We start from the raw sequence: 13,824 nt of genomic DNA, 5'->3' as shown, positions 1-13,824 counted from the left end.
CTACCTAAAACAGATTTTGTCGCCTAACTGAAAAGAAAGAGACGGACATTTTAATTGAACACGCATGAATTTAATGTATTAGAAAAGAAGCCCAAAAAACAAACTACGAGCCATAACAACACGTGAACAGCTTCTTTCACCGAGAAGGTGGGTGGCTCTGAAAAGAGCCTTTGGAGTGAAGCGACCGGCGACCCGTGCGAGCGCCGTGTCCCGGCAGGGACTCACTTGGAGCTGGTGTACTTGGTGACCGCCTTGGTGCCCTCGGACACGGCGTGCTTGGCCAGCTCGCCGGGCAGCAGCAGGCGCACGGCCGTCTGGATCTCCCGGGACGTGATGGTCGAGCGCTTGTTGTAATGCGCCAAGCGGGAGGCCTCGCCGGCGATGCGCTCGAAGATGTCGTTGACGAAGGAGTTCATGATGCCCATGGCCTTGGACGAGATGCCGGTGTCGGGGTGCACCTGCTTGAGCACCTTGTACACGTAGATGGAGTAACTCTCCTTGCGGCTGCGCTTGCGCTTCTTGCCGTCCTTCTTCTGGGCTTTGGTGACCGCTTTCTTGGAGCCCTTCTTGGGCGCGGGAGCGGATTTTGCCGGCTCGGGCATAGCGACAGACCAAGAACGGAGCAGAAACGCACGCAGCACAGCAAGGCCCAGACTACCGGAAGCGCCTCGGTACTTAAAGAGGCCGTAGGCAAATTAAGGCTCTGGTTACGCCGCGTCGTGATTCGCGATTTTTCGGCGGCGCTCGGGCGCGGGCGACGAGATTATGTAAATAAGCGGATTCTGGCCGAGCCACCCTATTGGCCGTCAGGACAAAGATCTGCTTGAGCCAATCGAAGTGCTCCGTAGACAATCCGGGTTCTGCCTATAAAAGGGTGAAGTGGGGCGCTCTGCGGCGACTTTTTCGGTCGTCAAGCGGGAGGTGTTGGCCGCGAGTGTCGCTGTCATGTCTGGTCGTGGCAAACAAGGAGGCAAGGCTCGTGCCAAGGCCAAGTCGCGCTCGTCCCGCGCTGGCCTGCAGTTCCCGGTGGGCCGGGTGCACCGCCTGCTGCGCAAGGGCAACTACGCCGAGCGGGTCGGGGCCGGCGCGCCGGTGTACATGGCGGCGGTGCTGGAGTACCTGACGGCGGAAATCCTGGAGCTGGCGGGGAACGCGGCCCGAGACAACAAGAAGACGCGCATCATCCCCCGCCACCTCCAGCTGGCCATCCGCAACGACGAGGAGCTGAACAAGCTGTTGGGCAAAGTCACCATCGCCCAGGGCGGCGTTCTGCCCAACATCCAGGCCGTGTTGCTCCCTAAGAAGACGGAGAGTCACCACAAGGCAAAGGGCAAGTGAGGCCGGTGTCCGCAAACCCCGCCAGCCCTGGTCTCGAAGGGGGCAACTGTGAAATCAAAGGCTCTTTTAAGAGCCACCCACTGCCTCAAATAAAGAGTTGTTAACAGTAGTCAGTCTTTTCTGTTCCGTCTTTGCCAAGTAGTAGGGCGAGCCCCCACGGAGGTGCGGCGTGTCGAGCCCCGAGCGCTCGGCCATCTTCGTTGTTTGGTAGAGGGGCCGAACCTCTTTGGGTGCAGCCACGGTCGATTGGGTCCTGTCCTGAGTAGTGTTAGGCGGCCCCCAGACTCCCGTCTCAGGAGTGGGTGCCGAGTGCGCCGCTCGCCGCGTTCCCGAGGCCTTTGCCCAACACACACGTGCGTCCCCAGCTAGCGGGGGAGCGGACAGTTTCCCGGGAGTGGGGCGGACCTGGTCCTTGGCTTAACGCAGTCGGCTGTCTTAGTCCAGTAAAAGAGAGGGACCGCCCTCGCAGCGGCGGTCCAGGTCCGCACTTCGGTTTCTGGAGGCGGGATCTGGCGGGCGGCGGGCGGCGGGCGGCGGGCGGCGGGCGGCGGGCGGCGGGCGGGACAACTTTCCAATCTGAAAACTACCGGCAGGCGGGAAAAAAGATCCGTCAGACGAACGAGGGGGCTCCTCAAAGGTCACAAGGCGTTTTGGGGGACGGGGAGCAAACGCAAGATTGAGGTTGAATTGGGGAGACAGCGTGGGAAGGAAGGAAGGGGGTGCGGAGCGGTGTTCTACGGGGGCGAAAGGCCGAGGAGGAACAACATTCTGACACGGTTATGAACCCAAATGGGCCTCCCCCGCCGGCCGAAAAGAAAGGAAAAACAAGGTAGGGAAGACTGTTGGCCAACTGGAAAGTAGACTGAGCGAGGCGGGTGGGCGGGGGTAGGGAGGATTCTGCCCAAGCCAATGGGTGACGGCAGGGCGGGTGACGTCACGGCCAATGGACAGCCAGCGCGGGACTTTCAATTATTGTCCCGCCCAATCGGAAAAAGACGGTGCCTATAAAGGCTGGTGCGGCGGGCAGCGGCCGCGTCACTCTCGCTGCCGCTGCGCTGGTGAGCTGGTGTCTTGGTTCGCTATGGCTCGTACGAAACAGACCGCCCGCAAGTCGACCGGGGGCAAGGCCCCGCGCAAGCAGCTGGCCACTAAGGCGGCCCGCAAGAGCGCGCCGGCCACGGGCGGCGTGAAGAAGCCGCACCGCTACCGGCCGGGCACCGTGGCCCTGCGCGAGATCCGGCGCTACCAGAAGTCCACCGAGCTGCTGATCCGCAAGCTGCCGTTCCAGCGGCTGGTGCGCGAGATCGCGCAGGACTTCAAGACGGACCTGCGCTTCCAGAGCTCGGCCGTGATGGCGCTGCAGGAGGCGAGCGAGGCCTACCTGGTGGGGCTGTTCGAGGACACGAACCTGTGCGCCATCCACGCCAAGCGCGTCACCATCATGCCCAAGGACATCCAGCTGGCTCGCCGCATCCGCGGGGAGCGGGCTTAAAAGTGAGCGCCCGGCTCGAGCTTCCATCCTATCCATCCAAAGGCTCTTTTCAGAGCCACCCACGACAACACTCGGAAGAAGCTGTGCCACTTAGTCGTCTGTTCCTTCCCGGCGGACGCTTCCCTATCGCGGGAGGGTGGGGACATTAGGGCGGGGTCAAGCCGGGCGCTGCCCACGGGTAGCGTGAAGACCACGCGCCGGGTGGAGCGATACCCCGTTGGCTGGCTTCCTACTGCGGGGCGGCCGGGACCCCCAGTTGTGCTTCTGGGAGACGGCGGTGCCCGCTCGCTTTACTCTGGGCCCTTCGGAGTGGGGGCCCCGGGGGGGGGGGGCGCGTCTTTACGCGCTCTACTGCGACCGGGGTTTGTAATCTCTAAGAAGGGGAGGGGCTTTCGGGCTCGAGAGGGGGCCGGGTCGGCGAGGAGTCCCTAGGGGGCCGGACGCTCGGGACTCTCCGTCCAGGGCAGGCCCGGGCGGGCTGTTTAGACCACGGGAAGCGCGGGCGCGCGGCGATGGCTGCGCGCGGGCGACCTCCACACCCTCGCCGGAAGTGGCCCCGAGAGGCGCGACGCTCCGGCTGCGGAGGGAAACCGCCACCTTCGTGTCGCCCGGCTTCTGCCGGGTCAAGTTCGGGATCCCCGAGCTTTGCCTGCGGGTTGGGTGTCAGTAAGGGCCCGGCTTCTCGGGTCCGCCCGATTTATTTAGCATGTGCCACTCATTCCCTTACTCCTTCCAGTTTGTCAAAAGTCCCTCGTGCGCCTGAGCGACTTTGCCAGAGGTCTTAAATCCTTGACATTCTCATTGTCCCCAATCTGGCCCCTCCCCCCTTTTCAATGCCAGTGAACCTTAAGGTAGGGAGTATGGGCGGCTCCAGGCAGGAATGGACTAGAGGACAAAGAGGGTCCGGCTTATGTAGCTCGGCACTCAGTTCTGACAGTCTCGTCAGAGCTGCCGCAGCGGGAAGATTCAAAGGCCGCCTTAAGCAAGGCCACTCCACGGGAGCTCTGCTGTCGGTACCGTTACCTGCTCAGTCCGCAGCCGACTCCTGTTCGTCCGGGAGAACAACCCCAGATGCAGAGACAGAAAGCTTGGTGCAGGTAGTAGAGAAGTTATCCAGCGGGGCGCGTGGGTGGCTCAGTCGTTAAGCGTCTGCCGGTCATGATCCCAGGATCTGGGATCGAGCCCCGCAACGGGCTTCCTGCCCCACGGGAAGCCTGCTTCTCCCTCTCCCACTCCCGCTGCTTGTGTTCCCTCTCTCGCTGTGTTTCTCTCTGTCAAATAAATAAAATCTTAAAAAAAAAAAAAGTTACCCGGCGCGGGGCGCTCCATAGTTCTAGCTCTTGGGCAGCTGGAACCAATGGAAGCACAGCATGCCCTGCTCCTGCCTTTCCTTGGTTACTTACATTCATCTGCTCCAGAATCTGAGGGCAGAGACTTGACTTTATTTCATAGAGGCGATTCGTACACCAGATGAAAGTGGAATTCTTAAGGCCTCCTGGTGTCTTAGAAATGAGTCGGTTTAACTAGAAGCGTGGGACAGGACCTTGGAAAGCCGGCCCTGCACAAGACTCACCAGTAAGTGCGTGGGTGACACCTCTTCCTATCTTTGAACACCACTTGTTTGCACCTGGAAGAGGCCAGCGTTTGTGTTTTTGTTCACAGGTGAAACCATTATAGAGATTGGTTAAAATGCACTGAGGGGAATAGAAACTGAGGCAGAAATACATTTGAAAAATTTTGCCCTTGGTAAGGAGTTTTGGGGGGGAGGGGAGAGAGCAGTGTGGACTGTAGCAGTTCCTGAGGGAGGGGGTCCCCAGTTTTCAGCCCCAGACCCACAGAGATTTTCAGAGTAGGCCCTGTTATGAACTGTGTGTTCCCCGCCCCCTCCCCCAAATTCCTATATTGAAGCTCTAACTCCTAGGACCTCAGAATGTGACTATATTTAAAGGCCACAGAGGGCTTTTAAAGAGGCATTTAAGTTACAATGTCATTAGGGGGGCACCTGGGTGCCTCAGCTGTCAAGCATCTGCCTTCAGCTCAGGTCATGATCCCAGGGTCCTGGGATCGAGCCCTGCATCCGGCTCCCTGGGGAAGCCTGCTTCTCCCTCTCCCACTCCCCCTGCTTGTGCTCTCTCTCTCTCGCTCGCTCGCTCTGTGTCTCTCTGTCAAATAAATAAAATCTAAAATCTTTAGATAGACAGATAGAGAAAATGTCATTAGGATGTGCCCTAATGCAATATGAGCAGTGTCTTTTTTATAAGAAGAGGAGATCAGGGGCACCTGGGTGTCTCAGGCATCAGGCTCTTGGCTTTGACTCAGGTCATGATCTCAGGGTTGTGAGGCAGCTCTGCGCTCAGCAGGGAGTGTGCTTGAGTTTCTCTTCCTCTCCCTCTGACCCTCCCCTGCTCTCGCAAGCACAAGCTCTCTCTAAAATAAATAAATAAATCTTTAAGAAAACAAAAGAAGAGATCAGGATACAGCCAACACAGAGGGACAACCATAAGAGGACACAGTGAAAAGGCAGCCATCTGCAAGCTGAAGAGAGGCCTCAAAAGAAACCAAACCTGATGACAAAGAGATCTTGGACTTCCAGCCTCTAGAACTGTGAGTAAATAAGTTTCTGTTGTTTAAGCCACCCAGTCTGTGGTATTTTGTTAGGGCAGCCCTAGGAGATCAATACAGGCTCCGTGGTCCCTGCCCAGGGCCTCATTCCCTGCTCAGACCAACAGTACACGATGGGATCCTCTGTGACTTAGTTAGAAGCTGAAGCAGCAGTGACTTAGAGCTGTGCAGGAATGACACCTTTGCACCCAGCATCTCACCCACTGAAATTTGTTTTCAAAGGTGCAACCTGAGGAAGGGTTACTTCCAGAGTAATTCCTTCTCAGAGGAAGAGTTACTTCCAGAGTGTCCGAGCCATTAGTGGCTGAGCTGATGCCTGAGCATGCGGATTTCCATGTCGGAGCCCTTCCTTCCCAGGATCATATGCCTTGAACTGATACTAAATCAGATTCAAAAGGAAGATACCAACAACCTAAAATACCAAAGATATCCAAGACCTGCCCGTGGCCCTGAGATTGGATGACAGCCTATGTGTCTGCCATGGCCTAGCTTAGTGGGAATGGCTAGGATCTGCCTTCACCTCTCTCCTCACATTTCTACCCACTTCTCTTCCTCTCACCACAACAGTGGAGTGCTCACTCACCAAACTCAAAGATTGCAGGGTGTGGAAGGAAAACAGTGAATGAAAGCAGAAGAGGAAGAGCACTGGGGAATTGGGGCCTGGTCCCTTACTGGTATTGGACAGTGGAGGCCCTCCCTGATTGGTCTTAACTGGTTCCCTTGTCAAAGGTGAGACACAACTGGCAGGTCTGGGTCTTGACAAAGGAAGGGTTCTCTCCTCAGCCTGACTGAGCCCCCTACCCTCACATAGGGTCAGCAAACCACAAGCAGTGCAAACAGATGTATGCAAACTCACTTTCTGAGAAAGTGAGGCCTATTAACTCAATCTTTCTCATGCAGCAGAGGGTCAGGTCCTGGCAGGACATTGCTGCCTTACCTCAGCAGCCATCTTGGAGATTTGCTCCACAGGGTTAGGGCAACAAAATCTGATTCTCACTGTGAGCATGTTCGGGGAGGACTATAAGGAATTGTCTGGTGCCTTCAAGGGCTTCCCAAACTACCACAGGCATTTTAGTGACAACTTTGACACCTGTTTGGTAGTAGGACAGAGTTGACATTCCTGCTACTCTTCTGTGAAATCCAAACTTCTTAGGAAACTTTGGAATGACTTTGTTGGTTTGAGAAACTAGGGTGAGGTAGTACCAAAATTTTTTTATGTCAGTATCAAAATCTGCTTTAGGTATGTAAGTAATTTCCCACCTTCAAAGTAGTCATAAAGAAAAGAAAGACAAAAAGTAATTCATGTGCTCTTCAAAAGTCTCATCGTAAAATTTGAAGGAAAAGAAACAAACAAAAGTCTTATCATGTCCAACCTGGTTCCTGGAAAAGTCTGCCATGGAACTGGTATTGGGTTTGTTTTTGTTTTTAAATTTTATTTATTTATTTTAGAGAGAAAGAGAGAGAGAGCGGTGTGTGCTCTCATGGGACAGAGAGACAGAGGGAGAAACTCCCAGACTCCATGCTGAGCACAGAGCCCAACAAAGGGCTCAGTCTCACGACCCTGAGATCATGACCTGAGACAAAACCAAGAGTCTGATGCTTAACCAACTGCATCACACAGGTGCCCCGGGACTGGTATTGTTAATTGGACTTTGGGTCCTTTAATCAGAACTAGTGGTGGCCTCAGCTATGGCAGTGACTAGGAGAAGACAGAGATGAATTGATGGATTGGAGGGAATTGTAGAAGGGTAAATTTGGTAAGATTTGGTGATGTAGGCATTTGGAGAATGGGAGAGAGGAAGGAGCTTCTCCTTGATCTGAGGAACTGGGAGATGATGGAAAAATTCACTACGGTGAAGAAATCAAGGAGAACAAACTGCTTTTGGAACCAAGAAGACATTGATGTTGAAGATCCCATTAACCATCTAGAGGGACACATTCACCGGGAGTTAAGAATATTAATCTATTCAGTGAAGGGGCTCAGCTGGAGATACTCTGGGGGAAGCCCTTAGCAGAAGGATAAGGGAATAAGGACTGACAGAAGACGGGGAATTTGGTGAGATCTAGCCAGGGTCCGGGAGAAGAGAAGAGGACTGAGGCAGCCGGAGCAGGGATGGGGCTCGGAGAGGAAGGGAACGCCAAGAAGCAAGGATAGCTGGAGCCCGACAGGACCACCAGGACAGCATTTGCCCAAGGGGGCAAACGTGGTAGCAGCAGGGCCATACTACGCATGCCATTCAGAAATGATGACAACCACTTGTGTTCGTCAAGTTCAGTCACTTCTGACTAAGCGTTTTACTTCATCTCTTTTAATCACCATGACCATCCTGCAAGGCAGGTGGGTGTTTTATCATCATTTTACAGACTAGGAAGCCTAAAGTGTTTTGCCTCAGCTCTCCCAGCTAGTGAGTGCCATGGTCAGGGGCTCCGACCAAGGTGCTGGGACTCCAAAGTTCACATTCTGAAGTCGAAAACACCAAGCAAAGAGCACATATTGGAAGCTGAGAGGGGAGGCAACAGGAAGTTCATGATGCACAGGATTGAGGGCCTCGCTGCTTCAGCGGACTCATTTCTACCTGCTTACCCATAGGCCACCTGGCTCCACCACTATCAAGAGGGAAAAAATTTCTACCCTGTGCCAGAGTTGAGCTTTACACTCTTTCCATCTCCTCCGCCCTATTATCCTCCACATGAAATGCATGCCCATGTGTCGTGATCAGTACGAAGAAGCAGAGGCTACGTGCAAGGCCACAGACTTGAGACTGAGTCCTGGCTCTGCCTCTTACTATGACACTGTGGCAAGATGCGTAATCTTCCCAGGCCTCAGTTCCTCATCTGTAAAATGGGGATACCAGTACCTGCCTGGTGGTGGTATCTGGAGACATTTAAGGAAACAATTCCCATAAAGTGACCAGCACAAGTCTGATCCAAAATAAACAATAGAAAACAACTTAATACAAGTATTAGCTATTCAGAAAAGTCGAAACAGAATTATAAAGGTAAATACCCTTACAGTTCCTAAATCGCAAACCTTCCCTGGCTTTTCATTAGATGTTCATCAGCCATTCCCCTATCTGCACTGGTTTGTTCTTGCCCGACCCAATGTCTGCAATTCGCAATTCCTCCCATGACTTGGCATAACCCTTTCTTCTGTCCAGATATGTTCGCCTCCTTTGTGGACCTACTGTTTAGTCTGTACAATTCAGCCCTGTGAAGCTTTCCTCATGTGCCCCCCGCCCCACAACCCCTGCTCCTCCTTCTCAGACCAACTGCACTTTCCCCAGGTTCTAGCAAGCATATACTCTCTTCTGGTTTTAACAGTTCCTCCAGGTTTAATTTATCCTCCCAGTTCCCCCATCAGACTCTGAGTTCTGTCAGGACGGGGCGTTTTGTCCTATTCATCTCTGTAAGTCAGCATCCTGACTGCCTCGATGGTCAGGAGATGCCTGATGAGGGACCTAAAGACCTTAGCCTCTGAATCCTTACTCAAAAGGACATAGTACCCAGTATCTACACCCTCCCTCCCTACCTCTCAGGGAACTCTCAGGAATTTGCAGGTCAGAAGCAGGTCTAGCCTGCACCCTGGAAGGAACTTCCTGCAGGTTGGTCCCAGAAGAGGGTAGAAGGTAGCTGCCCTGAGCTGCAACCCTTGTCCACAAATGGCTAAAGGCCACCATTAGCCAGGTTCTGGTGACCTTAGCTGAAGGCAGAAGTTCACCACTACCAATCTCCTCAATGGGATCAGTGCTGCAAGGGAGATGCTTTAGGGAGGGGTACACATTTGTGGGTAGACTAAATAGTCTCCCACCAAGATGTCCACATCCTGATCCCTGCAACCTGAGAATCTGTGACCTTAACTGGCAAAAGGGACTTCGCAGGTGTGACTAAATTCAGGACCTGGAGGTGGGGAGACTATCCTGTATTATCTGGGTGGGCCCTAAATATCATCATGACAGACCTTATTAGAAAGAGGCAAGAGGCCTCACGGGGAGAAGACAATGTAATGACAGAAGCAGAGATTAGATGCTGAGGCCAGGAGCCAAGAAATGCCTCTAGAAGCTAGAAGAGACAGGAGCGGATTCTCCCTCTGGAGCCTCCAGAAGGAATCAGTCCTGACACTGAATATAGCCCCCTAAGATTCATTTTGAGCTCCTGACCTCGAGAACTGTAAGAGAATAAATTTGTGTTTTGTTTTTTTTCTTTTTTTTTTTTAAGATTTTATTTATTTATTTGGCAGAGAGAGACACAGGAAGAGAGGGAACACAAGCAGGGGGAATGGGAGAGGGAGAAGGAGGCTTCCCGCCGAGCAGGAACCCTGGGATCATGACCTGAGCCTAAGGCAGACACTTAACGACTGAGCCACCCAGGTGCCCCTAAATTTGTGTTGTTTTAAGCCTCTAAATTTGGGGTAATTTGTAAAGCAGCATTAGGAAGTACACCATCCTTTCATTCATGAAAGACACCAAGTTCTTCTAATTTGGCGGGGAGGGAGAGTAAAGTGTGATGAGGAGCAGAGTAGGAAGTATACTTGGAGGAAAGGGGAGGGGAGGAAAGGAAGATGGCCAAGGGGAAAAAGGGATCGGGAATGGGAGAGGTGTTCCACAGTGAGCAGACTGGCTCCTTCATGGGTCTCCCCAGCCTCCTCAGAGGCTCCTCGGAGCATCTCCATCTTCACAAGTGGCACTGAGCACCCCTAGATGGTGGTTGACCTCCCTCAGCCCTGGACCTCTGTGGGGCTACTTGAGGCCGTGGCAGGGCAGGAAGAACCCCGACTGGCCTCACTGTGGGCTGGCAGCAGCGGCAAACTCTTCCTGTTCTGGGAACAGCTCACACCCAAACTGCTGCGAGAACCCTGTGTTAGTGCCCGAGGGCTGCCATAACAGATTACCACAAACTTGGGAGCTGAAAACAACTGAAATTTATTCTCTCACAGTTCTAGAGACTAGTCTGAAATCAAAGTATCAGCAGGGCCATGCTTTCTCCAAAGCTTCTAGGGGAGAATACTTCCTTGCCTCTTTCAGCTTCTAGTGGCTCCTGGCTTTCCTTGGCTTCCAGCAGTAAAACTCCAATCTCTGCCTGTGTCTTCACATGGCCTTCTTCCCCATGTCTCCGTGTCCAACTTTCCCATTCCTTTCTCTTATCTCACCCTAAATCCAGCAGGATTTCATCTGAAGATCCTTAAATACATCTGCAAAGACCCTATTTCTACATAAGGTCATATTCTGAGCTTCCAGGTAGACATGACTTTTGCGGATGCTGAGCTCGGAGCCTCTTAGGAGGCCCTTCTGGAAGCAGGCCCAGACTTCCCATGATTTTCCGTCTCTAGGTACCCCTGCACTCTCCATCTCCAAAAGGCCCTTCTGTCTGTCAGTTATACCTGAGTATAAACCAAGAGGAACAGATTGCGTTTTTACTACTTGTGTCCAAACAGTGTGGGGGTCAGAAGGGACTTTGTGTCTCCACTTAGGGAACTCCAGGCTTCAGAGCAGTACACAGAGAGTCCTGTGGCCCTTGGCTAGATACCTGCAGTAACCAGGAGAAGGCCTGAACTGTCTGGGCAACTAGGCAACTATTCCCGATTCACTTGTCTGGGAAAAACTGGAAGAGAAAAAGACATGGAACTAGATTAAGGGCTCAGTGTTGCAGTTTGAATAACTAAAACCGTGACAGCAAATGTATATGCCTCATAGGATTACCATAGGGATAAAATGAGATAAATACAGTCCAAGCAAAGTACTTAGGGCAGAATCTCAACATGGCAATACATTAATAATTATTAGTCATTTTATTATGATAAACACTAATGATACAAGTCCTAGATCTTTACCCTGGGAAACTCACAATCATGATGCAGAAAGACTAACACACAGGAAACAATTGGTACATTATATAATCTCTAGATGAGTAGCAGTTAGAGACTCTTCTATATTGTCACCCAGAAAATAAGTATACTTGGGTTCCTGGGTGTTTCATGAATTACAAAAGCCTTTGTCTTATGTCCTCTCATTTGATTCCACAAGAACCCTGGGAAGGAAGTAGGGCTTTTCACTCCGGTTTTACAGATAGGGAAATTTCTGGTGAAGATGAGACCCCTGGGGATATGGATCATCCAGCTAAAAAGTGACCAGGATGGAATTTGAGCCTAGGTTTTATGTTTTACTTTTCTTTTGTATTAGGTTCAGGATTTCAGGGGAAAGTGATGCACACATAGATACAAATAATATCAATATTTGTACTGTAGGGGAGAGAAAATAATTTTCCCTCTACCCTTCTGAATTCTTAGCTGAGACTCCTATAATAAAAGACAGATTAACAAGAGAAAATCAAATAGAAGTTCATTAACATGCATACCTCATGGATACATGGGAGATGCCCAGGAAAAAATAAGTAATTCCCCAAGGTGGCTTGAAATTCAGACTTAAATACCATCTTAATAGTGAAAGGGGAGGGGGCCTGGAGGCCTCTTGGTGGAGAGTAAATGCCTTTTAGGAAAGATGAACAGGCCCTTAGAAGAATACATGGGAGGTATGATAGTTTCTGACAAAGTCTGTCTGGCTGTGGGGTCCACTTCTCCTGTGATAAGGGGCAATCTTCCCTGCTTGATGAAATTCCCAGGGAAGAGATTTATGACAACTGAGTTCCTTTTGGAGGATCTGCCTTTAGGCAAGTGGGGGGTGGGGGGTGGTCAGAGAAAGTCTGTCCTTCCTGTTTTTCAAGTGCCTACAGCTCAAAATAGTCGATATGCCAAAGTGGCATATATTGGGGGAATACGTTCTGTGACCCTTCAGTATAGTAGAACAAACCTCTCTTGACCTCAACCCACAGTAAGAAATACATTTTCCATTGCCTTCTAGTCACATTCACATAAGAATATAAATTGCAACAAGTTTCACAAAATGATGCTATTTGTGATATACTCTATTTTATGCTTCTTAAAAAAGGGAAAAGTAAAAAGGTGATCTCTATCAAGTAAATCGACTTCATAACCCACTAAAGGGGTACAACGTATAGTTAGGAAAACACTGGTTAGAGGAAACTACAAAGAATAAAGTAAAAATCATCTTACTTACTTTTAAAGTCTTAATATTTCTCCGAACATGCCCCCTGAATCTCTCTGTGCTTGCACATAACTTATGCCTGTCTTTGTAAGGAGGTGATACCCACCTCAGTAGCTAGGGCGGAAGGCCTCCTGTGGTAGAAGACAAAGGGAAATGCAGGTTGAGCTCTGTGGGAGCTAAGAGGGAAAGGGTCATTCCAGTTGAGCAAATAAGGGTGGTGATAGTTTGTGCTGGGCTCTAAAGAATATTTAGGATTTGAAACATGTTTAGATTGGGGGCGAGGGGAAGGTGGTATAATCTAGGCAGAAGAGACTGTCAAAACAAAGACGGAACAGCTGCTGTGGGGCCACGTGTAGCCTGGGCAAAGGGCAGTGATGAAAAGGGAGCTTTCAGGGGCACCTGGCTGGCTCAGTCAGTGGAGCATGCGACAAGATCTTTATTTTTTAAGATTTAGTTATTTATTAGAGAGAGAGAGAGACAGAGAGAGAAAGCAGGGGGAGGAGGAGCAGAGGGAGAGATGGACTCCTGAAGCAGACTGCGCTCTGAGCACAGAGCCCCACATGGGGCTCCATCCCAGAACCCTGAGATCATGACCTGAGCCAAAATCAAGTTGGCTGCTTAACTGACTGAACCACCCAGGCACTCCTGAGCATGTGACTCTTGATTTCAGGGTTCTGAGTTTGAGCCCCATGTTGGATGTAGAAATTAATTAAAAAAAAAAAACTTGGAAAAAGAAAAGGTGAGCTTTTAGTACCAAGGACTCAATGCCAAACTAGGGAGGGGCTAGGTTTTATTCTATAAACAATGTTGGAACAAAGGATATGAATAGGCAATATACAGAACAAACACAAAAGCTATCAAACTCATGTAAAGACGCTTGAACTCATTAACAATCAAAGAAACAAAAATGAAAACAATGAGATATCACTGAACACCAGAGAGAGTGGAAAAACTCAGAAAGTTGGATGACCCAAGGGTTGGCCTGGAAGTGGGCTCAGAGGAGTGCTGATGCCTCGGTGTTGGAAGTCTGGAACGACTATTCTGGAGGGCAGCCTGGTGCTCTTCAATTAAGAATAAACAGATCCGGGGTGCCTCGGTGGCTCAGTCAGTTAGGTGTCCGACTCTTGATTTGGGGTCAGGTCATGATCTCAAGGTGGTGAGACTGAGCCTGCAATGGGCTCGGCGCTCAGTGGGGAGTCTGCTTGGGATTCTCTCCCTCTCCCTCTGCCCTTTCCCCTCTCACTCGCGCACCTTCTCTCTCTAAAATCAATAAATAAAGTCTTAAAAAAAAAAAAAAGAATGAACAGATCCTAA

At 51.1% G+C, this 13,824-nt stretch overlaps 3 protein-coding genes across 3 annotated transcripts; 2 read left to right on the top strand and 1 right to left on the bottom strand.

The window, feature by feature from the left end:
- Nucleotides 1–48: 48 nt before the first annotated feature.
- Nucleotides 49–891, bottom strand: LOC148164459 (histone H2B type 2-E). The gene has a single exon (XM_088022294.1). It carries the CDS (start codon nt 600–602, stop codon nt 222–224), a length of 381 nt encoding a protein of 126 aa, XP_087878420.1. The 5' UTR covers nt 603–891; the 3' UTR covers nt 49–221.
- LOC148164458 (histone H2A type 2-A) lies at nt 887–1,447 on the top strand. Its single transcript, XM_088022295.1, has one exon. It carries the CDS (start codon nt 946–948, stop codon nt 1,336–1,338), a length of 393 nt encoding a protein of 130 aa, XP_087878421.1. The 5' UTR covers nt 887–945; the 3' UTR covers nt 1,339–1,447.
- An 834-nt stretch (nt 1,448–2,281) lies between these two features.
- On the top strand, nt 2,282–2,933 carry LOC114204282 (histone H3-like). Its single transcript, XM_028097414.2, has one exon. The coding sequence runs from the start codon at nt 2,282–2,284 to the stop codon at nt 2,828–2,830; it is 549 nt and encodes a 182-aa protein (XP_027953215.1). The 3' UTR covers nt 2,831–2,933.
- Nucleotides 2,934–13,824: the final 10,891 nt, after the last annotated feature.

The sequence above is a fragment of the Eumetopias jubatus genome, unplaced genomic scaffold, assembly GCF_037043125.1.
Source record: "Eumetopias jubatus isolate StellerSeaLion01/CBP00866 unplaced genomic scaffold, mEumJub1_p1.0 scaffold_4, whole genome shotgun sequence".
In the NCBI taxonomy this organism is placed as follows: domain Eukaryota; kingdom Metazoa; phylum Chordata; class Mammalia; order Carnivora; family Otariidae; genus Eumetopias; species Eumetopias jubatus.
The sequence above is the reverse complement of the archived record's forward strand: the minus strand, read 5'-3'. Positions and strand labels throughout refer to the sequence as shown.